The following is a 26,700-nucleotide window of genomic DNA, read 5'->3' on the forward strand; positions in this document are numbered from 1 at the left end:
ACAGTATTGGTTCAATTCTGATAACAATACATACATCATCTGCCTCCAAGTGTGCGATTCATGATACAATTGTTTGTTGTGAATAAGAAATGAATAATTACTTTTTTAAGATTGGAATGATTTGTCTCAAGGAGTAAATTAGACTTAAATGTAGATTTGAAACATGGAGTTGTTTTATTTTGCCTTTTCTTTCATCAGATTTGTGTTTCTTATTGTTCTAGGCAGGCCAATGAGGAGTACCAGGTCCTTGCCAACTCGTGGCGTTACTCATCTGCATTCTCCAACAAGCTCTTCTTCACGGTGGTGGACTATGATGAGGGGGCTGATGTTTTCCAACAGGTAATTATTTCATTCCTAAATGGAAAGTTTCCCCCTGCATCCTTTCTTTTCTTCCCTCCAGCCTTTCCTCAGCCCTCTGCTTGGCACACCTCTCACGTTAGGTGGGTCTCTCACCCTCACCAAACCCTTGACTTTAATGAAACCCATTCACACAGTAATGCGACAGCCACAGGAAACCCTAGAAAAATACATTTAACACCAAAGGCTAATTACTGTTCTGTAAGTCAAGACTTACTAAAATGCTTAATATACTATTTCTAGCTGCAAACAGAAGAAGAAAAAAACTCCCTTTTGTTAATTGCTATGGCTGCAAATCGAAGAAATATTCTGGGGCTAAAATTCAAGGGCAAAGTCAGTTTGCTTCCCATTCTCCAATCTCTTCCTTCCCACTATTGTCAAGATGGACTTCAGCAGCAATTAACCATACAGAAAAAAACCTTAGAGGAAAAGGCAAAAAGCACGCACAACAAAAACAAAACAATGAAACGCAACATCCTGAAAAGGCAGAAAGGCATACATGGACACATAAACAAAGGGCAGGTACAAACCAAAACAAACATACACAGAGTATTTATACACACCTAAACAGCACAACGTGTAATATGGACACACACACACACACACACACACACACACACACACACACACACACACACGGTTGCACCTTTCTAGAAGGACTAACACACAAGCAGAAAGCAATTTAGAGGCTCATGTAAACACAATGCATTACACAGGTCTTTATTCCACACACACAGGATAAACCGACATCAAATTCAGTCCTGTGTTTGTTTCTTTTATCTTGACTTAAGTGCATGGGGAGTGCAACTCGTTATAGGGTTCTTTAAAAACTCATAATGATAATAATCTGCGTGTAAATGTTTGAGAGATCTGGTCCAAATGTTTAAATGTGGTTAATATACAACAAGTCACCTCTGGCTGGCAGAGAAGTCTCTGCTCCATAGTTTCTCAAATAAAATCACACTGTACATTTTACATTTATATATTCAGTTTAATATTTAATATTCCATCTGTCACATACTTATGTATATATAATACCTTGCTTTATATCTTGTTATTGTTTAAATTCAACATGTATATTTTCTACTTGTTTATTTCTTGTCTTTTAATTGTGATTGTACAATGCCATGTCTTTGTATGCTGCTGCAACACAAACATTTCCCAAATTGGGATCAATAAAGCACTATCTTATCTTATCTTATACCTTTTTGAGTAAATGTACATTCTTATTTGTGTACAGCTCCAACTTCTTATCTTTAATAGAGCTGTAACCAATATTGCCTAACGTGTCATCAGTCACTGGCTTCGACATAAACAATGGGTCAATAATAATATATATTAGCTTTTTTGCAGTGCAATAAACTATAATTTATTGTTATGACTTGAACATGATTGATGACTGAGTAAAAGCCCGCCTAATTAGAAGACATGACCACTCCTGTCAACAGTGTTAAATATGAAGACAGAAGACCATTTTATTTATTATCTTATGATCCAATAACAGGCTTTGAAGCGAAGACAAGCAGACTCAAATTGCACTCTTGTGTGCTGTCATATTAATGGACTACTGTGGACACATGTAGGCCGACTGGTAAATACTGCATTGTGTTGAACCAATGAAACCAACATGGAGACGATGGCTGGGCACAAAATAGAGACAAAAATATATCATTTGAAATACAATCTTTATATGTCTTTGTACTTTGGTATCAGAGCTAATTAACTTTAGTAATATTCGTATTACTACAAAACGTTGTTCCTCTGTGTTTCCCTCTGGTGTGGTTTCTCTATTATATGAGAGATGCAAGACAAGTTGAAAAGTTATCTTCAAGCACTTTTGGCTAAACACAGAAAAAGTTGAAAATACAAAGGTAAATTCCCAGTTGGCCCTTTTTTATTCTCTTCTCTCAGAACTTTAAATAGCAGTCCTCTGTTAGAAATAGCCTGGTTTTCTTCTTCTTCCTTTATCTATTGTAGACCACTTAGTCCAGGAAAGATAGCATTAAAGCAGTATTCTATATGGTCCTTTAAACATTGTTTCTTTTTCTTCCTACTTGCTATTGTGAAATCTATTGTTTTCTTTTCTTTTATGGGTTTAATTGCTAATTCATGCCCTCTGGATGTCTATTGACTCTCGTACCTTCCCTCAAGGTTTTTTTCTTTTCACGATTCTTTCCACATCTCTTCTTTTCATACAACAATTCTAGCAAAGTTTTATTGAAAGTTAATTAAATTCACATCCTTTTGTTCTTGTCCATGCATGAATGCAGATTTTTGTATTTGTGTTCATGAACATGTTTGCATCTACACGTGCAGAAGTTTAACACTAAGAGCAAGAGGGTGGCTACTCTGAAACAGAACTTTAAACTGTTTCGATAAAAAAAAACACACAAAAAAAAAGTTACCCGAGACGTGATCAATGATAGAGATCTGTGAGACATATGATGCTAAAGTAAACTCTAAAGAAGTAAACCTAGAAGACTTACATCTGTTTATTAAGACAATCCTGCTGCTGCTGCTGATGATATGTTTGACAGGTCAGAGATGACATTAACTTGACATAACCCTCATTCTTTTGCTCTTTCTCTGTAGTTGAACATGAACAGCGCTCCAACCTTCATGCATTTCCCGGCGAAGGGAAAGCCCAAGAGAGCCGATACGTTTGACCTGCAAAGGATTGGATTTGCTTCAGAGCAACTGGCCAAGTGGATTGCAGACCGCACAGATGTTCAGGTACCACTCACACATTCACACATTCTTTAAAAAAAAAAAAAAAATTAACACTTGGGCTGCTCGATTATGGCAAAAATCTTAATCTCGATTATTTGGGTCAATAATTGATATCACGATTATTAAAAACGATTATCCATTTACTTTGAAAACATCCATTTATTGGAGTAAACACATTTGAACAGTATGTTTTTAACAGTTGATTACCCTGAACTTTAAGTATAATTCAACTGAAAAACCAATAAAAAAAGAAAATTATTTGAAAAAAAAAAAAGTAATAATAATAAAAACATTATCGTTTTATTTCGATTACGTTGTTTTCGTAATCGTTGCAAGCCATAATCGTAATTGCGATTTAAAATACGATTAATTGAGCAGCCCTACAGTTGGGACATATGTGGATTTTTGATACATACAAAGGGAATTGTTGGAACATACAATCCAAATATAGTTAATAGAAATATAAACTATTGATTTAAATTGTTTAATTTAAAGGAACTAACTAAGAAAGTCATTAAATCGATGTCAAAATACTTCATTAAAAAAAGATAGCTATGGTTTTTCTTTCCATTTACACCATATACAAACCGTATCAGATTCAGCTAAGAGGTGGTCAGAGACCTACTTTTGCTCAGAAGGATTGTCCGTAACAGCATTTGATTGACAGCCTTTACTTCAGCCTAAACTCCACCAAGTCCATAGATCAAAGTCTGTTTCCAAGCCTTCTGAAGTACTTCTGCATGTTATTGGAGTGCCTTGATACATTGGTGGAGTAATCCATTCACACACCGCTCCAACAGCCAAACCCACCAGGCGTTTGTTGCAAAGAGCAGGAGAGGTCTGAAAGCATCCTTAGTTTTTACAATGTTTACACCCTTTAGAGAAACAGGCAAATAGGTTTCAGATGTCATTGTTTGTAGGCACTTAGATGGATGTCACCAGAAAGATCAAATCCCAACCATCTGACTTTAGTTTCTTTTCCCTAAACAACCTGTGAGCCAAGTACCGGCAGACATAGTCCAAGCGTCCTGCTGACATGCTGTTGATGGATCTAGATTCAAAAAGCTGCCATTCAGTGAAGGTCATGGGGAGCACTTACACTAAGTGCTAGCTTTCAGGCACTTCAATGTGACTTAACAGCATGAATTACAAACAGTACAGAAAAGGCGGGAACAAAAGGACAGATATTTGATGAAAAGATTGTGAGCTGAATACCTTGGTGTGATTTAGGGAATGTACATGTAATTGTTTAGAAGAGTCAGTGTTCACTTTCAGAGCCACTAATGTCCAAATGTGACAATAAGTGTATAAGGGGAGTGTGTAAGAGCTGTTACTGTTGTGTTGTGATGAAATATCAGCCATTAAAACTTCTTGGTCTTTTATGTTCTATTCTTGGATAAAAACCGACATGAATTACTTCATGTACGCTGTCATACACATTATTGGATTTCATTGTATAAAGGTTTTTTCAACTACAATTGAATCCTAAAGGTGACTTATTAAACATTGTGTTATTCATAAAGCAATCATTTTTTTCTATTATCCAGATGAAATTAAAGTCTTTAAAAATACAATACAAGGGAAGGTACTACATATTTGATTGTTTAGAAGAGATTCATCCTCACATGTCTGACGGACCTTCTTTTTCTTTTCAAACACACATACAGTATCAGCACGCACGACTTGTGCCAGAGCCTCAAACCAAATCTATTATCCTTCTCCCCGAATTATGCATATTGAAATTGTAATTCAATAACACTTAGCAGCAGCAGCAGATGGTAGACACATTTTCACCAACATAATCTGTGTTGGTGACACACACGCTTGTTGGAACATTGTACCCTTGCATCTGTTAATAGCTCACACAGCATGTTGTGAGTTTGGCTTCATGGCCACTCACACACACACACACACACACACACACACACACACACACACACACACACACACACACACACACACACACACACACACACACACACACACACACACACACACACACACACACACACACACACACACACACACACATACACACACACACATACACCCATACACACATACACACACACACACACACAGACACACAGACACACAGAAACACACACAGACGGAAAGATGGTGAGAACAAAACAAACGGAAGTAACGTAATACAATATTTCAAAAATACATTTGCAAACCCATTCCTGAGAAGATCAATATTGAGTTTTTTTGTTTTTCAATATGATTATTTTAAATCCTTCTTAAATTGTATCCAATGTGCCACAACTTTCCACTGATTAAACACATTCCAATTGGGGAATAGTTTGGGATTTTGAAATCATTCGATCTGTTTTAATTAACAAAAGATAGAATCATGATTTGCTTAAACCGTGTACAAAAAAAAGTGCCAACCATGCCTTTTACCGTGTTTTTGTTAAAATGACCTTTTGTTGAAGGTAACATGTTGTACATATTGGACTTGATTTAAGACTATGCAATGGGATGGATATTTCTTTAAGCCGTCTAAGAGTTGGTAAACCATATTCTTCATTGTAGATAAAATGGTTTTGAATTTGCTCACAATTGGCAGATTTTGACATAGACGAAAAAATATATAATACTTTGTCTGTGTGAGGAGCATCAGCATTTCACTAAGCCTTTCATTTTAATTTAAGAAAGGCAAAACTAGTTTTCCTTTCCAGAGTAGAGATTTGAAATAACCCTTACCCTGCTGTTGGAGGTTTTTGTTGGTTAGATAAATTGTTCTCAAAAGTGAAATAACTGTTTACTTCCTGTTGAACGCAGAGAGGTTATGTTGAAAACATAAATACAACCATTGAAGGTCCACACACACACACACTCAGATCTTATTTTCTTTATTTCCTAATACACGCTGTATTGGAAATGTTTTCACAAAGGGTAAAGGTTCAAGTTTAACTATTTTGTTGAAAACCTGCTTATGTGCATTTGGAGTTCTATAAACGGCTTTCACATTTTATATTTCAAGAAAAGACCATACCATGTTCAAGGTTTGAAAATGTACACAATAGACTACATAAAGACTTTTGTATGAGTTGTGAGCAAGCCTAGAACACCATTTTGTTGTTTCAAACTAAGAAGGAAAGAATAAAGGATATGTACCTAACCATTTTCAATGCATTGGGATTTTCATCTAATTATTTTAACTCTGTCTCTCTCCATCTCGTTCTCTCTCTCCGTCCCCACAGATCCGTGTCTTCCGTCCCCCTAACTATTCAGGGACTATTGCTCTGGCTCTGTTGGTGTCTCTGGTTGGAGGCCTGCTGTATTTGAGAAGGAACAACTTGGAATTCATATACAACAAGACTGGATGGGCTATGGCTGCACTGGTATGACACACAAATACACAACACATAAACAAAAACACGGTATTTTTAAGGCGGGACAATTATATTCCACTGGGAGAATGGAGAAATGTGCGCCTTCACAAGCCAGAGACGGTACTGTAAGTCAAGTGAAACTGCTCTGGGAACAGATTGAGTGGAGTGATCTCACCTCATTAGTAAAATGTTCTTCATGTTTCAACAACACTTTGAGTCTTAAGTCTCAGAGCCATGTTAAGGTGGATACATTTCAGAAACTCAGTTAAACATCAGGATAATTATGCTAGTACTCCTATGCTAATTATGTTATTTCTTCATTCTCTGTCCCTCTTTCTCAATCTCTCTCTCTATCTCTCTGTATTAGTGTGTAGTGTTTGCGATGATATCTGGACAGATGTGGAACCACATTCGAGGTCCTCCCTACGCACACAAAAATCCCCAGAATGGACAAGTGGTATGAGTCATGTTTCCTATGTCTATATATAAACATATCTCAAGTTGTTGTCATTCTTTCTTACTGCCCTTCCATCTATAATTTTCCATCCCATCCATATCTTTGTTGTCCTTCTTTTATCCTCCCTTCTTTTTTCTATTTCTTGTTTTACCTTTTCTTCCTTGAATCATGGGCTGCCCTCTTTCCTCTTGACCATTATTCTTGTTTTCTTACATGTGTTTTCAGCCAATACAACAATATTATTCAGGTTAGTACTATTGGGATTTGCATTGTGGTGGGTATTCAATCAATGGAAGGTACATTATGTAAAGCTGTTGGCCCAGAGTAAGATGCACTCTGTACCATTATCACAGCTAACAGGTCAGCTGTGTGTGTGTGTGTGTGTGTGTGTGTGTGTGTGTGTGTGTGTGTGTGTGTGTGTGTGTGTGTGTGTGTGTGTGTGTGTGTGTGTGTGTGTGCCTGGGAGCATTCAGTGTGTGTTAATATCACCTTAGAGACAAGTCAGAGTCCTCTTGGACCAAGCAGACAGGAAGGGGGCAAGGGAAGAGAACATTTCTGTTGCTCTCCAACTGGGTACACACAGACACAGACACAGACACACACACATAAAAAGCAGAGGGAACAGAGAGGCAGTGCTGTTGATCCTCAGAGTCTTTCTTTCTCTCCCTCCCTCTGTTTTTTTAACATTTGACACTTATTACCAATATCTGTACTCCACACACGCACACACACACACACACACACACACACACACACTGCACCTGCAGATTTGGCTGGTCATCATTTAAGTTTGTTCATTCAAGTGTGAAATTAAAATAACAATAAACCTGAGAAAATAAGGGGAGTGTGAGAGAGGAATAAAGTGCTGGACATTTGCCTTAAAAACTTGACTATGTGTCTCCACTATTATGCGGTCTGATAAGTGACACACATGCACACACACCCTTTCACAGTGAGTGTTATTGAGGTCACAGACCCAAAGTATACAAAGCAGTGTTGTCGGTGTACGAAAAAAGTCAATTCAGCTCATGCAGAGACTGAAAGCGATTGGTTTTCCCTGAAGCCAGCACTGCCAGAGAACACCCTCTAACACACAACAGAGGGAAGTGCAAAAACACACGATCTTACAATCCAAATATATATATTTTTTTTTTAAATATCACGACTTTCCATCCTTTATTCCTTACAGCATGCTCCCACTCTCATGTTCGGTTTGAAAGTCACTCTACTGCTCAGGCTCTGTTGACTCTCATTTTTCAATCAGTTTGACTACAAATAGGTTACACCCTCATCCTACGTAGCGCTCAGCTGTGTCTCCCAGCTGTCACCCCATCTTTCTCTTCCTCTGTTATTTCCCTACCTCTCCACTACCCTCTCTTTGCCACTTACTTGCCTGTGAAGCGCTATTTTTTTTTACTGGGAGGACAATCATCTACCGACATACATGCTACTTTTTGTTGGAGAAAGAAATACAAAGAAAATCCTAATTCATCAAAAGAATGCTTGGAATTTCACACATGACACAGAGGCTTCACTTTTTCAGTCTTTGGCTCTTGATATATCAGAATCACAGAGGGGACATTTGCAGCATTACAGCAGGAAAGAGCCACAGCTTGCTTAGTGTACAATTGCACAAAGCATACCTATCACTCTTTACAATATATCTGAGAAAATCATGCTGTTTCCTTCCTCTGGCTCATCAGTTAATTCCTCCTTCCTTATTTCCCTCCCACTGCTTTCTTTTCTTCTCTTTGCCCCCCCCCCCTTCCCCTCTCTCACATATCTGTCTGTCCTCATGCCATCTTATAGTCTTCATAAGAATGAAGTGCAGTCAGTGTGAAATACTCCTTCCTGCTTTCTAGTTTTCCCCTCTCTTCCGCTCTTGTTCTTGGCTTCGTACGAGCTGAGCAGAACGATGAGGGCAGCATTAAAGCTTTTGACATAGTGAAGTGTTTACAGAACATTTTGGATTAAGACTGAAATGAAATCCCTAACTGTGAGGAGCGGGAGCCATAGGCATCTGTTTCAAATTCAGAGGTTCATGGGTCATAAATGATTTATTACTGAGCATACAGAAAAACCAATGATACAAGATAGGAGCTAAAATGCTTAAGAGCTGGCAGAGGGACCGTTGTATGCTCTGTTCCAGCTTGGAGGCGAATACTATGAAACGTAAGGCTTTTATATTCTGTGATTGATTGTAGCAAATTAAAAGTTACAAATTATGATTAATCTTCATTTATTTATGTAAAAAAGCACTGCATGTTGTGTTTGTTTCTTCACCGAAAGAAATGTGTCATTAGCGACCACTGCAAACATCCATGCGTGCACCTTGGAAGTCAAAATAACAAAAGTAACCAACTTCACAACCAAGCTCCTTATATGTAAATCACGAAATCTCTAAGTTTACACTCCTTTTGGTTTATATGTTATCAACTATTTGGATATTTCTGTCCTTATAAAAAGCAATGTCAGCAAGTGGGAAATATATAAGTAATATTCTCACAGTCATGGTTTCATACTGCAATTCAACACCAAAATGGACACTGTAGAGATTCACTCCCTCCCACATAAGATGAAGTTAAATATTAAGTGATCTACCTTCAATTTCCACTTTATTAGGTATTCCTGTCAGTCAACTGCTACCCAATATCTACCTTGCAAAAATGTCAACGCTATGTGAACAGTATGAGCTTTTTAAAGATATCAAATATGGCAGAGCTTTTGTATTATATTGTAAAGGTTAAAATAATAAAAGGACCACATAGTATGAACCTAATATGAAAAACCTATTGAGAGCTGGCGCCATAGAACCTGCTCTAAAGTCTCCTACAGCTTCACCTTAATCATCCCTCTTTAACAGCAGGATCCGCATTGATAATAGTGGCTTTGACATTTTCTTCATCTTCCATGCCACATTGCTATTTTCTTGTGATAAAAACGCTGCATAGAAAGGTTCATTAGGTCTTCTGCAAATGGCTCTCAGTTCCTCTGTCCCTTCACATATTCTCCACATACATCCTCTACCTTTTGCACTCTTTAAATCCCTCTTTTTCACCTCCGATAGCAAATGGGTTGAACTGGCCAGATGATAGTAAAAAAGATACCTGCCTTATCTTTTTCCAGTACACCCCTCCTCTTTTCGTGTTACTTCCTCTCAACTCCCCGTCTAATCTTCCACCCTCCTCTCCCTCCCTCTCTTCCCAGACAGTGTAATTCCTTTAAAATGATGAGAGAGCCGGGCCAGGTAGACTGTAGCGAAATGATTTGTCAACTGACGAATGGAACGACCAAGCAGATGAAATTGTAGTGAGCGTCTTACTGTGAAAATACTGCTAGCCCATTTTTGCTCTGGAACTCAACACACACACACACACACACACACACACACACACACACACACACACACACACACACACACACACACACACACACACACTGAGTTATGCTTAAGATACTCACTCACCCACATGAAACAAACACAAGCCTTTACACAGCTATTACTACAAACGGGCACACACAATTTAGCCAAACTCAAATATTAGAAAAACCCTATCAGAATGTTGCAAGCAGCAACAAACACACAGTCGCACACACAGCTGACTGGATTTTGAGGCGCTTGGGTTTGAAGAAGGGATTGAACGGTGAAAGTTTCGTATTGAACATTGTCTTGAACAAGTTCTATTATTAACTGTCTCACAGAAAGGGGATCTTGGGGAGATGAATGGGCTGCTATTATTAAGCATTTAAGCCAGCATTTTTTTTAAACTATGACCACACTATTGACTGATGACATTTCAGTATTTCCAGCTGATTTCACATGATTTGGTTGATGTCTTTTGGCAGTTGTTCTCGACATTACTGCTAACCTTTCATATTGTATAGAATCTCCCCTGTCACTTTTATTGGCTCTGTGTAAGTCAAAAGTCAACAATTTGCAGAGGGCCATCAGTGTGTGTTAGTAAGTGTGAGTGCTGCTTTACGTTTTGCGTTGCCTGCACACCTGTTTGTGTATGTGAGAGATCATTTGTGACAGTATGCATTTTATCGGGGAAGGGATTTCTTGTGTGTTTGTCTGGGTGTTTTGAGCCAATACAGAAATAATGGAATAGAATAGTAAAGCAGTGAAATAATCTATTTTTTAAGCTGGAGTTGCGTTTCAAATCAGACTCTAACCATCCCTCTCAAACTCCACGGTTACATCCCCGGACGCACAACATAATTGGAACATTTTCTAACTAGTAGTAAGAACCACATATTAAACAAATGTTATCCTGGAGAGAGAAAGAATGAACATTAGAGTAGATTGGTGTAGAAAGAAAAGATGGAATAGATGGGGAGATTACAGGTAACACACTAGCCAGTCACAATAGCCCTCTAACTATGCTCCTGTATATCTCTCTGTGCTGGGCTTTTACTCCTTTTGGCCTTTTGTTCTCAGGGTTGTTCATTATTAACCTACATTATAAAGAGTTGCTGAAGAGAGAGAAAAGCTCTCTTGTCTAGCTACCTGTCGTTTAGCAAGCTGGTTATCTCTCTTTCTAATGGGACAATAGTTTCACCACGGCTCACATTCCTAGTTCAGAGTCGACCTTGATGATTCTTGAGAAATCCAGTTCCTTAAAAAGAAAAAACACTAGTATTAGAAAAAGTCTTTTGACACCCTGTAAGCCAGTAGTACGTTTTATCCTGTGGATCGAGCCAGCAGTTGTCTTAGTCAAAAGACTTCATTAAGTTTTATACACAGCGCACTGCCACTTGATCAAATCCACCGCATATCCTTGAAAAATAAAACACTAAAAAGTAGTCTGAGGAGGGAATGATGAGTCACTTCATTTTACTGACTGACATGTTAAAAGAAATGAAATAGGTTTTAAATGGCTTTAATTGGCTCTTGGGTAATTAAAGTGAAGAGTGTGTAAACATTGAACTGCATAAACAGTGTGTGGATAATGAGTTTTTAAAGCATCACCTGAATCCCTAAAATAGACTGCCATATTTGTTCAAATGAAGGGCTCAGTAAACCTGCCCATAGTCCCTCTGCTGTAGCTGCTACATCTCCCTCCATATGCTCTCAGATCTGGTTAGTTAAACATTAAATCATTGGTGTGTTGCAGCATATTTCAGTTTTTTATTATATCAAATTCAGCTGCAGTTATCAATCAAATATAATGAATTGTTGTTTTGCCCACTCTATAATTATCTACAACTTGATTTTTACAGGTCTTTTTCACTTTAGCTCTATCATCCTGCAAAGAGTCATTCTCTCCTTTTAGTTTCACGCTCCTGCTCTCATTTGATGTTGTAGGTATCTAGCCAGCACCCTTACCCGGAGTACCTTGCAAGGTTCACTTACTAGATCGCCCATTATTATACCCATTCGCAACACGACACACAGTCATACCTATCTTTAGTTTATATAAGTGAAGTAGATATGTGTCAGCCACGTACTCTTTCCCTCCTCTGTTCTTTCTGCTTTGTTGACTTTTCATGTATCCCTCTTCCTGTCTGAGTGACTCCTGACCTTTACCAAACCAAACCCACACAAACACACATTCAACACACAATATCCACACACACACACACACACATACACACACGTGCGTACAGGATACAGGATGGAAAAGGATGAATACAGCTATTTGTAAAGGTTATCTGGCCCACAGCTATTAACAGCTAGCACAACAACAGTTTGGTTTTAAAGAGAGAAGGTGGGTCACATTACTTATAAACGCTGTGTTAGCAGTGTTCATATAACTTGCCATTGATCCCAACTATTACAATTGTATTGGTTCTGATGTTCCTGTCGGGGATGTTTTCTGTAACATGCAGCCCACTAGGATCTAACAGACTTGAGATGACGTTGACCTTCATCTGGGTGTGTAGGCATGTGTATATGTTATTGCATATTATATACCTGCATTGGTTTCGACACCTAATTCCCTTCAAAGTCTGCCACAAGGGCTGTTATATGCAGCTCTTATAAAAAACAAGGCTTTATAATATCAATGTATTCAAATGAGTACATGACACACACACACACACACACACACACACACAATAGTTCACATCTACTTTCTTGAATTGGAAGTAAGGTAAACATGTTATTTCATACATCTTGATCTTAGGGCATACGAACTAAAACAATACATTAGCCTCAGGAGAGGTGTTTGGTAAAGGTCTAGACCTTTTTTAGAGTTCTAACGTTGATATTTAGATTTTTGATTGAGATAACCTTTCAGTGTTTATTTTCTTAAAACCCTCTGGAGTAATAATCTCATCACTACATTTAGCGAAAATGTTGCTTTGTGTGAGAGTAATTGAGTGAATTTTAAATATGTATTATATCAAGGGATTTGTTAAATAAAAAGGTGAATGGAATTCTAATTATTTTCCGAGTTGCCTTAGACAAAGTATGCAGTTTGGCATGCAGAGTGTTTATACAGTGAGTTTCTGTATGATGAAAAATGCCCAGCATAGCAATTGATTGTTGCCTTGAAAAGATGAAATGGATCAACACATTGAGTAAACTGACCATGCAGATTCAGACCAGTCAGTCTGGTATTGTACACATATACATCATGCCATGTTATTTAAAGAGAACTAGAGTAGATGCTTCGGGCTCATTTGCAGACACGGTTCTCTTAAAAAAACTAATCCATCAGATTAATTGGACCGGTAGCAGATGAAAGTTGTACTAGACAGCTCCACAGCATGAATCTGCGTAAATGTATGAAGGTACTCAAAAGTGAAGGTATTTAAAAGGAGGAGAAAAAAGTGTGTGTCAGCATGCTGGGCGACAACACTACATCACAAATGTGTGATTATAAAACAGCATGGTATAGTTTTGTGTGTATACAGTGAGGGACCTAAATGTGTGCTGATATTTGATATGTTCTTTATTAAATTACCATTGACTAAAACAATTAACTGATCCTACTAACAAAGTGTTGCCTATATCCATTGGTATGAACTTTTATTTTTGAATGGATCCCACATTCACTGTCCTGCTGCCATTTTTGCAAGTTTTAAGATAATGATATACCTTGGTTGTTTTGTTCTTTCATTAAATTATTTTGGCCGTAGGATATCGCAATCAACTTTACAATTATTTTTCAGCATAACAAGGTCCCAGGGATAATGTTCATATATTTCCAGAATGGGTACATTAAAGGTCAGGCTCAAAAGTTTGTTTAGTGCTGTTGTATGACTCGCAGTGAGTCCTGAGAGAGGGATTACATCTTCTGTAAAACACTGGTCTGCACCTATAAAGTTCAAATCAGGTGTTAGGTTTGACCTTTTCTGCCTCTTTCAACTTTGCATAATGTATTCATTAACTTAGCTTCCTCTCTAGCAACATATTTTTAAATAGACAGTCATTATGAACCATCCATTCCTTTAGTCTTTCAAATACATTTTTGAATTAGATGGGAGACATGCGCCAGTTAATGTTGGTTTGATTCAAACATTTACAAGAGCGACTCCACTTAGAGACAGTGGTCAATTGTGTTGATTCTTTTTGTACACTTTACTCATAGAAGGAAATTGACGCTAAACACAGTTTTGTTGATTTACATGTGTGAAGGTTCTCAATTTAGTTTCGAGATGAGTGGTTTCAAAGTGGTTTGAACCTTCATTTGGTGGCCGAAGCCTTATAAGCTGCCTCTAGCTGTACAATACAGAATGTTGTAAAGGTGTACAAGTAGATGCATGTGTGTGTCCATGAAAGTCCAATACATGTATTTAGTATATCAAACCACATTTCAATGACATCATGGCCTTTTTCAAGTGTCTGATTGCTCTATCTAGGCAACCTGTGTGTTTGATTACATGAGAGATAGAGATTTATAGAAGGTGACTGTTGCGTTTGCATCCGTTCATTTCAATGTTAACTTAACACATTGTGGCTGCTTTTACTTCCAGACCACCATGATGTTTTGGGTCTTTCTCATGAACACACACACTTCCTTTCACACAGACAAAGCTCCCTAAAACATTCTAATTTACAGACACACATTTACTTACTGGTTTTCAATGCAATGCCTTCATACACCGAGTCCCACACACTCAACGCTCTGCACACTAATGAATGGAACTGCTGCCTTCTAACCCATCAGATGAATTGGAAGTGCCTGGCCATGGATTGAGGAATTGTTCCTCCAGCAAGCACTGCTCTTGCTCTTAGCCTCTATCTGCAGTTTATGTTTAGAAGGCACCATGCAGAGAGCGGTGTCTTGAAAAAGAGTGTAAAGTAATGTTTGTTTAGTAATGAAAGAAAAAGTTCACCGTGAGATAGTGATGCAGCAGTTTTCATCTTTGTTTTTGCTAAAATATTCAGGAGTTATGTGATCTTTATGTAACAATTTGTCTCTCTTTCTTCTTCCTTCACCCTGCCTAAGTAGTGTACTTGATTTAGTCACACTTCCCAAGAGTAACTTTAACTCATTCAATTAAGGTTTGCATGTGAGCAAGCTTTTGTAAAGGCAAAGTTGTTCTACTCCCGCCCTCTACTTCACTCACACCCCACGCTGTATCTCTTATTCACCCCACGCTGCATCTCTTATTCATACATTCATCAACTTTTTCTTTCCTCTTTTCCATTATGTTGTCTTTTGCTCGTTGTCCTATGCTTGCTCCCCCCCTGTGTTGTCCTTTGCCTGTTCATGTAATGTTCATGTTCAATTTTCTTGTCCAATATGTTGTCTTCTGCCTGTTCACCCCCTTTCTGTACTTTTAATTTTTTTTTGTAAGCGACTTTGGGTTATTGAAAAGCGCTATATAAATAAAAGTTATTATTATTATTATTATTATTACTGTTATTGACCATTTTACCGTGGTGCCCTTGAAACTTGCGTATGGTGCGTATTAAAGGTTGGATAAACATCTAATTGCAGTGAGTCAGCGCTGTTTAAACATTTGAAATGCGCTTCTTGACTTCTCCTTGTGTTTCCTTTTTTTTTTTTTAGATAATTGACGCTTATTATACGAAATGTCAACAATATTTACGTGCATATCTCTGAGTTTGATCAATACGTATACAAAGTTACCTGTATACAGATCAACTTGCTTAACCTTTATGAATCTTTTTATATTCAGTTTTGGTTTACAAAGGATAATTGGTTAAATGGTGGTCAAAAATAAATCCCATACAAACTTCCAAATATATTACCCACCAACCAAACCAAACTTTTTCATGGAGGTACTGAAGGGGCATGGGTTAGTCAGTCAATAAGTGTCTTGTTAAAAATGCAAAAACCCCACTTAATGCAAAATAACAGGTTTGTGTTGAAGACAAAGGGATCTGTTTCAGCCTCGAGTCTTAGTCGTCTTTATGTCTGCTTTCAATTGCAAAAATGTTTCATTTATATCCACTGAAGCAAGAAAAAGCTGTCCACCCTTTACTCCTCCTCCTTTGTCATCTTCTATTCATCTTGTCATCCTTATTCCTGTCTGATAGTGAAAGAAAAGAACACTGAGGCAGTCAAGTGGAAAAACAGGCCCTAGATGTGCCGTAAACCCAGACACTCATAATCTGCTGGGATTCAACAATGTGAAACACACTGAAAGACTTCCTTCCTCCTGCCCTGCTATTTTTCCCATTTCCACAAGACTTCCACTTTGTCTTCCTTTGTCCGTGCTCTTCGCCCATCACACACAGACAGATGCCAGTCCAATTGGGCCTCTGACATCCAATTGGAGAGCCTCGCTTGTGCAAAGCTTAAAGGTCCCATGTCATGGCCATTTCCACTGATCATAATTCCATTGTTGAGGTCTACTAAAATAGATTTATACTGTGCAATTTTCCAAACTCACATTGGTTTCGCAGACAGCATCTCTGTAAAGTATGTGTATTCACTCTCTGTCCTAAACGGCTCGTTGGAGCTCTTGCCCCCCCCCCCTCCTGTAAGCCCAGTGTGCTCCGACTGGTCAGCTCGGCCACTCGGTTCTGATTAGTCAACCACCAGAGAGGCTCCGCCCATGTCTAACAGTGCTTTTTTCGGCTCGCTCTGAGTGGAACATCAGCCTTACAATGGCCTTGGTACAGCCGTATATGTTACACACTAACTAACCGAACTGTATCTCCAACTGTTGTTATAGAAGAGTAAGTTATGTTTACCTGTAATAGTGGCGAATTCACGCCCATCTATCCATGGGACCTTATTTCGGAAAAATTATGTATTGAAGTCAATGGAGAGAGAAAACGTACAGTATCTTTAGATCCCGTTTGAATTGTGCCACAAATTACACATATGTTTGTCAATCTTAAAATAATTTTTTTTTCAAAAANAACGTCATCAGCTCAGCACTTCACTACTTACCGTACTTAGTCCTAAAGTCGTCGTCTCCTCCTCTCACTACCCGCCTCTGCCCGTTACAAAACTCCACCCTTTTTTCCGCCAGGACCACTACACTAAATACACCACCTAACTTAAACTCGACTGACAGCTTTTACTGAGGCTCCAACGCCTACACTTCCCCCCCTACCTCACACCGACAGTTACCACTTCAACTTTAAGACCTACAGAAACTATGCCCTTACCCCCCGGCTACTACTACTACAGACTAACCGTTGACAAGTCAAACCTCTATCAAAAAACAAACGTTAGGTACGAAAAATAAAGACTCTCTGGTCAACCACTCCTTGTATGGCATACCATCCAACCTCCTCAATAAACTCCAACATATCCAGAACTCTGCTGCCCGCCTCCTCACCCACACCCGCTCCCGAGACCACATCACTCCCATCGTCCAGAACCTCCACTGGCTCCCCGTCCGTCAAAGAATCCACTTCAAACTCCTCCTCATAACTTACAAAGCCCTCAACAACCAGGCCCCCCCCTACCTCACAGACCTGCTGCACCACCACACCCCTTCCCGCTGCCTCCGCTCATCAGAAGCCAACCTCCTATCCATCCCCACCCGCACCAATCACCGGACCTGGGGGGACAGAGCCTTCTCCGTCGCTGCCCCCTCCCTCTGGAACTCACTCCCACAACCCATCAGAGACTGCACCGACCTCACCACCTTCAAAAAACTCACAAAAACTCACCTCTTCAATCTGGCTTTTAATGTGTGATTGTTTTTGTATTATTTGACTTTAACTTTAACTATATATTTATTTGTTGTTCCTTTCTTCTCTTTTCTTTCTTTCTTCACTATTATCTGTAAAGCGTCTTTGAGCACCTGTAAAAGCGCTAATAAATTAAATCTATTATTATTATTATTATTATTGGTCATGTGCGCGTTCGTGTGTATTGGAGGAGGGGCTCTGTAAGGAAGTGGCAGATTTTTTCTGGCTTTGTATTTTCAAATTCTTGCGTACTCGAGCTGGTTTCTCCAAAATGACCTACCCGACCTTTAACTGTAACCAAATACAAATTTGTATCTGAATCATTCTAAGTTTTAACTAGAAGTAAACTTGGTAAAATCATCTCCCTTTGCAAAAAGTTAATTCCTAGACACATTTCAAATTCAAAAATATCATCAGTTAGACATTACTTCACTATTTTTCCATTAAAAATTGTTGTTTGCTGTTACCTAAACCTTAAATTGCCATTAAAGTCAACCTCTTCTCTTTTGGTTGTGGGCAAGTAAAAATAAGAATAATACATGATGGAGTTTCTGTACATGAGGAAGAAATTAATTATCTCAAATCCCTACTACCACCAAAGAATAAGAGCATACATTCAGTTATTATCAGGGGGCCTATTCCATTAACAAAATGGCCTGTTCCCTCAACAGCACACCAGCCTTCTCTCTTATTTTTCCTCTCTCGGGTCATTTTTCAGACCTACATGCTTGAGAGTTGACAACCAATTAAAAATGACAACCTTTGGTTGCACCATAACTGATTAAATGGGAATGAATGAGACTGTAAATCAATAGATACCTGTATGAATGCTTTCTGAGCCAAGCAGGGGTTTCGATATTTGTTTGACTGAACTTACATTATTTTCTCTGGAAAGATCCATTAAGATAGAGTTGTATAAACCCAGAAAGTTAACAGTGGGAGGCCCCATTTGGAGCTTGGGCAGTCAATAAGTGTTAATACAATATTTTCTGTGTGAGTGTTCCTGAGGGTTAGATTGACCTATCTGCCCACTCAGGGAAAAAGTAGCATCTCTGCACACCTACACACTGCAATGGAGACATCTTTATAACTCCTAATACACAAGCATGCACACATTCATACACAAACACGTAAACACAAACATATGACATATTCCTGATAACACAAAATAATCTTGTTGCTGATAAAGCAAAATATGAGATTAAGCCAGAGACTAGATGCCATTTTGTCTACCACCAAGTCTAGGTTTGCTTATATTGATGACAGGTAATGCCTTGGAAAGATAAAGGGAATTCATGGCACCATTTGAAGCCAGGTTTAAAACGGATGGTACCAGGTGTTAAATCTTTCTGTAACTTTATATACAATTAAGAGGTTTGTCACAAAAAGTAATCAACTTTTTTATTATAGATTTTTTCATACCCTCTTTTTTTTAATCACTATTACTAACTTGTTTTGGGATGTCGCCCACTTTGCAATGCTGTTCCTCATCATTCTTAATGCAATCCCTTCATTTCATTACTGTATTTTTCTTTATCTCTTCAATTTGGAAATTTCACTCAGGATATTTTGTGTGACTTTACATCAATGTAAATGAAAAATGTTAAACTATAATCTGTCTGTCTCTCTCCCCGTCTCCTCCACAGAGTTACATTCATGGCAGCAGTCAGGCTCAGTTTGTGGCTGAGTCCCACATCATCCTTCTTCTGAGTATCCTTTCACCAGCGCGTCTCTGTTTGTATATTTAATGTTTGGACATAAATTGAAACAAGGTGTTGCTAAAAGTCATCTACAATTTAACTTTATGAAATTTCTCACAGCATGTCTTGGCTAAACATTTATCTAATTCCCGATTTGTTTACACACAGCACATAGGAAACTTCCCTTATGTGTCTGAAACCATGTCCAATTTTTCCTGTCTGGTACATTTATTTTCCCAACACAAATGTTTTGTCGTTGGTGCTCATTCTCCATAGGGAGGCTGCCTGCTGGACTGAACAAACAGACAATACAAAGACCAGAGATTGTCCTCTTTTAACTTCACCTCCTAGCCTGATTTGTTCCCAATTCAACTGTTTGTGTGTGTGTGTATATATAGATGCTTCTGTTTGTCTTCTTTCCTGTCTGCTTGTATACCTGTGTGTACTTGCACTGGTGCTTTTGTGTGTGTGTGGGTAATCATACCGTTGGTTCCTAGCTGTTGTGTTTCTCCCCATGGGAAATAGCAGGTCCAAGGTTGCACCTGCTGCAGAGCAATATTTGTTTGTCCGTACCAACACAGTTTTTATTTTTTTATTTTTGAGCCCATCTGATTACATCTAAATGAAACACACACACACCTGCTGAAAGGCTTACACACCTATCCTTGTATTCTGATCTGCACAGGTGGTGTAAACACATTTTATGACTGTGATAGAGGCAGTTTCCCCATGGATGCAACCCTATTTAATTCCTGATACACAAGCACACACATCCAGGTAGCACACAGTCGCATAACTTTGCCATTTAAGGGAGAAATAGAGGCAAAGAAACTCATTCTTACACAGCGACATAAAAAAAATCTTATTTTTTACCAACATGAGGATGTTAGATAGCATCTGTATTGTGAATTCACATACCTCGTTACACCATCAAATTGAAAATGTCTTCAGGTATGCCGATTAAGTGTTTACTCAAACCCTAATACAGCTGATATAATATCAACATTTCAATATAAGAAAATGGATTTCAGCTTTAAAGCAGATGTTTCAATATGTAAAGATAACATGCCTGTGTGTTCTAAAGGCTACTTTAAAGCAATTGGAAATGAACTCATATGAACTAAACATAGTAGTCTTTTGGGAAAACGAATTCACTTAATAAAGCACTTCTATGTGCCCAATGGTATTTGATCTCTTCCCTAACCTTTGGCACTCAATGTAGTGGAATGGAAGTTAGAAATGCCTAGGAAAACTAGAGGTGTCCAACTCTAAATTATCCCATTCCTAATGTAATATCAATCAGAGAAGCTTATATAAATATGTTTATTCCAATTATATAAACAGTATGTGGATGTAGTGTAAATATTTTCTAGAACATTAGGGTGCACCATGCCAGGCACAATAAACACAGATGTCAGGACAATGTGGCAAAGCTTACAATTACCCAAATGGTTCAATCTTTGGGTTGTATGGGGATATTTCTTATGTGTGTGTCATGGCAGCATAACATGCCTGCTACTATATCATCAAGAGGACGCCTCAGTTTCCACTCTGTTTCTTCCCATGTGGCAGCCTTTGTTTGTGCACCCCGTCAGGTTTTCTTCTGTAATTTGGATTTGTATGCAGCCCACGCAGAGGAAAAGAAGCTGTAATTATATGCCACCTGAGGCTGTGCTTTGCAGTGATTTTAGAACAGCTCAAGTGTTGAGAACTGCTTGCTTCTGCAAAAAGAAATATTTTCTCAATGAACTTTTAATAATGAACTAAGTCAGCCTATTTTTTTTAATAACCAAATGATTGTTCAGTTAAGTCAATATGACAAAAAGTCTTAATGTGCTTTACACGCCCACAGCAGCAGTGGTTCCCAACCCAGAAACCCTTGCAAAGGGAATTCTAAACATGGTGTCCACCCCGTTATTACAAACATTTAAAAACTATTTGCATGTAATACATAAGTTAGGATTAGAAGTACAAAACATATCTAACCTTCACACATTAAAAGTGACTTTTTGTCACAAAATCTTGGCTGTTTTTTTATTTTTTATCTCTGCGGCAATTACATTATCATTCTCAAAGAGATTCAGATTTAAGATTCAGAATCCGCTCTGGCAAGAGTCATTTGTTTGACCTTGTTTACAACTGTGTGCTACTGTTATTATATCTGCAGAGTTGCTTTGATATCCCCACACTGTGAGGGCATTTAAAACTTACATTAAATTGGGAATCTATTATAATTTATTATATACCAAGGATGAGACCAAATCAGTGCAGATTACAATAAAAAAATAATGTGTTGGTTTGGTTTTCCTGAAATGTTTTCTATTGCAGCATAACCCTGTTTGATTCATTTATAAAGCACAGTTTCCCCTTTCTTTATAATTATATTAGAACACATAAAAGCAAATTGACATTTCAGGGAAGTGCTTCTTATTAACATTTAAGTTTAAGTGCAATACAGTCTCAACACAACTCGATTATTATTAATAGTTACTCGCTGAGCCCTTGTATTGTATTGCTTTATGTTTAATACATCTGCCACAGAGGTACGTTTTTGGCTCAGTTTTCTATGTTATACCTTTGTTAACATTGCAAGATAGAACGATTGTGCTGCATTCAGGTGATAGCGCAATCTGTTGGAAGAATTAGCTCCCAACTCAAACAATTGAAGTGAGTCCCCCCTAATTCCGAACATCATCTAGGAAAAAGAAATCGATGGGTTGTTTAAGTGCTTTAAGCGATATAATACAACATGTTGTCTTTGTAGTTTCCAAGTTTTTTCCACGTTAGGACTTTACGTCAGACTTCCAGACCATCTGTGGTGTCTCGTAGTAAACCACTAGCCTCAGCCATTTCAGTTTTTCATGTTATTTTGTCCACACCCTTTAAATATACTTAGTGCTGTCAGAGTACTAGTGACGGATGGTCTTGCTAATCTGATTGAGTGCTTCTATGTTCAAATGTGCGTATTTGTAAGTGCATGTGTGTGTCAAGCAGTTCTCCTCGGGGCAGTGTGTACTTCCAGTTTCTCTCTCGCCTGTATGCAAGGGTGTTTCCTTGACAACCTTGTCCCAGATGCTGCAATCACCATGGGGATGGTGCTGCTAAATGAGGCTGCCACCTCCAAGGGAGATGTTGGCAAGAGGAGAAGTAAGTATAGCAAAGTTTTAGTTTTTTACATAATTTTTGTGTGTGTGTGTGTGTGTGTGTGTGTGTGTGTGTGTGTGTGTGTGTGTGTGTGTGTGTGTGTGTGTGTGTGTGTGTGTGTGTGTGTGTGTGTGTGTGTGTGTGTGTGTGTGTGGGGGGCGTGGCGGGTGTTATAACTATTCAGGTATGTTATTTCTTCTTGCTGCACCCAATGTGTATGCATTGAAATATGTGTTTGAAGAGGTAGTTCTGGAGTTGGAGAGGTTAATGAGTTACACCTTCACCCACAGATATTATTCACAGATATGGGTTTAGTAATTAAAATGTCCTATAGTCACATTCAAGAGGTATTAACAAGAAAATTCATTCGGCTGCTGTTTGCAGTTTGGCCTTGATGATGTCTTGTGATCTAACTGCTACATTAAAAGAGGAAACGATTATCCGCTCTGGAACTTATCTGTCATACTTACTGCAAGTGCTGAGAGGATTTTCCTTCTTCAAGATTTGACTTGCACTCACCAACCTAATAAGCACTTATTTCTTTACAAGGCCCCTTGCTGCAACCCTTGATCGAAAGAAAATAAAATGTCATCACCTGTCTTCCCACCCGCTCCAGGCTATACTGAATAAGACGGATGTCTTTAGAGCTGCCTCTGATGCTTTGTGCTCACTATACTGTGCTTTTTCGGAAGACGTCCTAGTTTCTGAGCGTACTGTAATTCACGCCTTGACACTTGAACAGTAGGCACACGGAAATACTATTTAAGAACTTGTAATAAGAGGCACTTTCTATATGGGTTCAGAAATTGCACCGTAGTGTTCGAATTCTTTACATGCTACTTTGAGGTGATTTGATTTCTATTTATTAGATCTATCTTACTAATGAAAGAGCAAAGAAAACTCTGGAATGTGTGCCATTACAAATATCAAGGGTTCTTTTTAACAGGTTTGCTAATGTGGGTGCAGGCGTGCGTAAACAAGTACTCACGCACACAAACCATGTTTAACTGAACCATCATTGCAGTGCTTTCATTAGTGTGAGGTGTATTCATATGTTGTCAATGATATAACTGCCTCTGAAATCACAACTTCCTAAGTTAGATGTGCTTAGTGTATCTTGATGCTTAATAAACTTTAACTAGCAGATAGTTTTATGTAGGGTTGTCGGAATATTCTGGTTTCTAATTGACCTCTAAATTATTTAGTTTGTATGAAATTAGTCAAGTTACTATATCGACCATTCACAGTTGGTTATCTAATACGCTCAGATTGACTGCACAGCCTTTGAATTTATTCTGATGAACAGATCAAAGTTATTCTTAATATTCACAAATACCACCTGCACAGAGTGCTGGGAGAATCATAGAAATCAAACTAAATTATTATATAGCTAAAAAAACAACAGCTGATTTACTATAAATAGTGATGCAACTACTAACCAACCACATTTGGAGAGCTTTAAGGTTACATTCAGTGGATTCCAACAAGCTTATTTATTTATCAAGGCCTCAAAATTAAGCAATGACTCGCATCTAAATTAGCTCTAAGGGTGTTTCTCAATGTCGTGGACGCTTCCTTGGTAGGACAAGTCCCTTCGAGTCAGGTCCTTCAGAATCGATGCAAGAATCCTTCCTAGCCTCGGAAAATGAAGAATAGTGGAACAGGCTAACAGGTGCACAGGTGTGCGTCATATGCGAGGCCCCGCCTTAAATGGAGCGCGATTTCCGCCAAAGATTTGGAAATTGGTCCGTACGCAAAGCATCGTGGGGATTTTAAGACCGCGTAGTCTACCATGTGCAGCCTCGAAATTTCCCGCAACGAAGGACGCTGGCCTCGGTAGAATTCCAAGCATCCTGGACATTGGAACAGTCTTTCGGCGGGACTCGATGACGTAGCATCCTTGAAATAGTGGCTCTGGAGCAGCCTTCCTCGACATTGAGAAACACCCTAAGGCTCCCTTTCAGCTGAACCCTGAGGCCTTTGTGTGACTCTTACTCAGAAAGTAGTAAGAATACTTGTTCATTGTTCAATTGGGAGCAATGTATTTAAAACCATAGGTATATCATTTAATGTATGGTAAAAATAAATGTAATCAACATGATAATCACAAGGATTGACACATTGTCATGCACATAAAGTAATGAAAAATACTCACCAGCACTCAAGGCAGCAGATCAGCTCTTCAAATGAAAATGATTAAAATCCCACTTGTACAGTAGAAGCTCATAAACATATGCATATTATGTGTTGTTTGTCAAGAGATAATTATCTCTACTCTTTTCATTTTGTTTATGTTCTCCTTTTTCAAAACATCACTCATTTATAAAATGTTCCCTTAACTACCTATACTGTATAGTCGTTTTTATTCATTCAAAAATATGAATCATACATTTTATTTGTAGTGTGCTTTCTTCACCCAAAGCCCCATTATACAGGATACTAAATAAAAAAAGCAGAACGTAAGGCAGGCACTGGTAGCTAAAAAATATTTAACGGGTGTTATTCAGAGTATGTTTAAAAAATGTGTGTTTCCTAAAAACTAAGGATGCATTCCTAAACTGTTCAGGCAGAGCAATCCGAAGTCAGGGGCCACTGCAGCAGAAGGCTCTGTCCTTGTTCCTGTTGCTTGAGAGGAGAATGATTATATATGCAAACCTGACTGAGTCAGTCCAGCACAATGCCCAATCAGCCACAGAAACAGTGAGTGGTAGATTTGCACTTCACTGATTACACTGAAGGTGAGTCTCAGAAACAAATGTATTCTGTACCTGTTTTACACTGAAGCTGAATCCCTTTGATATCACAACATGATGAAAGAATCTTGTTTGATGCACCAATTGGCCTCCTAAGCTTCTGGAAGTTCGGGACGGGGTTTTGGAGGCAAAGTGTGGCAATGAAGCTGCAACCAATGTGGGCGTTAGCCATTGATAGACATTGACAGACAGATGGTTCAACTAAACAAATGCCAATGCAAAAACAATTACAACTTTTTTTTTTGTTACCCTTATGTTCAAGTTAAAATTATATAATTACTACCCTCTAGTTTTTTGTATTGGAACTAAAGTTAATAATATAAAGTTGTAAAAACTTTTTGGGGGGGTATTCTAATATTAGTCTATTACAGTCAGATAACATAATTATCCACTGTCTTCACTATAGGGAATATGAGTGAATTTAATCCTATTTTTTTATTTAGAAATATGTGTTTTGGGGCCATCAATGACAAAATGAGAACATGATTGTGAGGTTGTGAATGCATAATAAATTAGTGATGTAGTTAAAACAATATTGGATGATAGTCATTATTTTTGAATGTTGTGGACTGAGATAAATCATGAGAACACCATGAACGTAGACAGCTTTCGAACACAACACAAGGGTTAAGTGTGATCACTAGTAGCCAAAGATGTGAATTTGATTACATACATTTACAGACACAGAAGTAGACATTTCATATCATTTGAAAATGCTACATGTGCTGTCATTTCTTGTATACACCAATATAAATGTAGATATTTTGTGATTTAGATTGTTCCTGTCTGGTGTGGAAGTGATGAGCACAGTTAATCATTAGAAATATGGGAGGTGGTCCTTTAACCACACTAATGACAAATGATTGCTTTCAACCTTTTCCTTTGCTGCCCAAGCAGAGTTTCTGCATAATCTCTACAGTAGATTATGATAAGGGGATTTGGATATTAGATGGCCCATACTGATAATTACCTCAAACACGGAGATACAGTTACACACAAGTGGATTTTAATTAGAGAGGGTGTGATGAAAAAGCAACTCCAGAAGCCCTTCAATTGCCTCTAAGGGACCACAAAATCATGCACACACACATGAGTACACACACTTATAAAATCTAGAGGCAAGATTATCAAGTTTTTGTTCTACTTC

The 26,700-nt window shown here is 38.3% G+C and overlaps 1 protein-coding gene across 1 annotated transcript; it reads left to right on the plus strand.

The window, feature by feature from the left end:
• Positions 1 to 221: 221 nt before the first annotated feature.
• On the plus strand, positions 222 to 25,542 carry LOC104951333 (tumor suppressor candidate 3-like; the record flags this gene model as incomplete). The annotated part of the gene is made up of 7 exons (XM_010777968.1): positions 222 to 339; positions 2,950 to 3,090; positions 6,297 to 6,437; positions 6,796 to 6,885; positions 19,603 to 19,666; positions 22,729 to 22,803; positions 25,367 to 25,542. Coding segments are annotated over 7 exons (790 nt in total), but the record flags the coding sequence as incomplete, so codon positions are not given.
• Positions 25,543 to 26,700: the final 1,158 nt, after the last annotated feature.

Source organism: Notothenia coriiceps, unplaced genomic scaffold, assembly GCF_000735185.1.
Source record: "Notothenia coriiceps isolate Sejong01 unplaced genomic scaffold, NC01 NC01_scaffold00018952, whole genome shotgun sequence".
Lineage (NCBI taxonomy): Eukaryota > Metazoa > Chordata > Actinopteri > Perciformes > Nototheniidae > Notothenia > Notothenia coriiceps.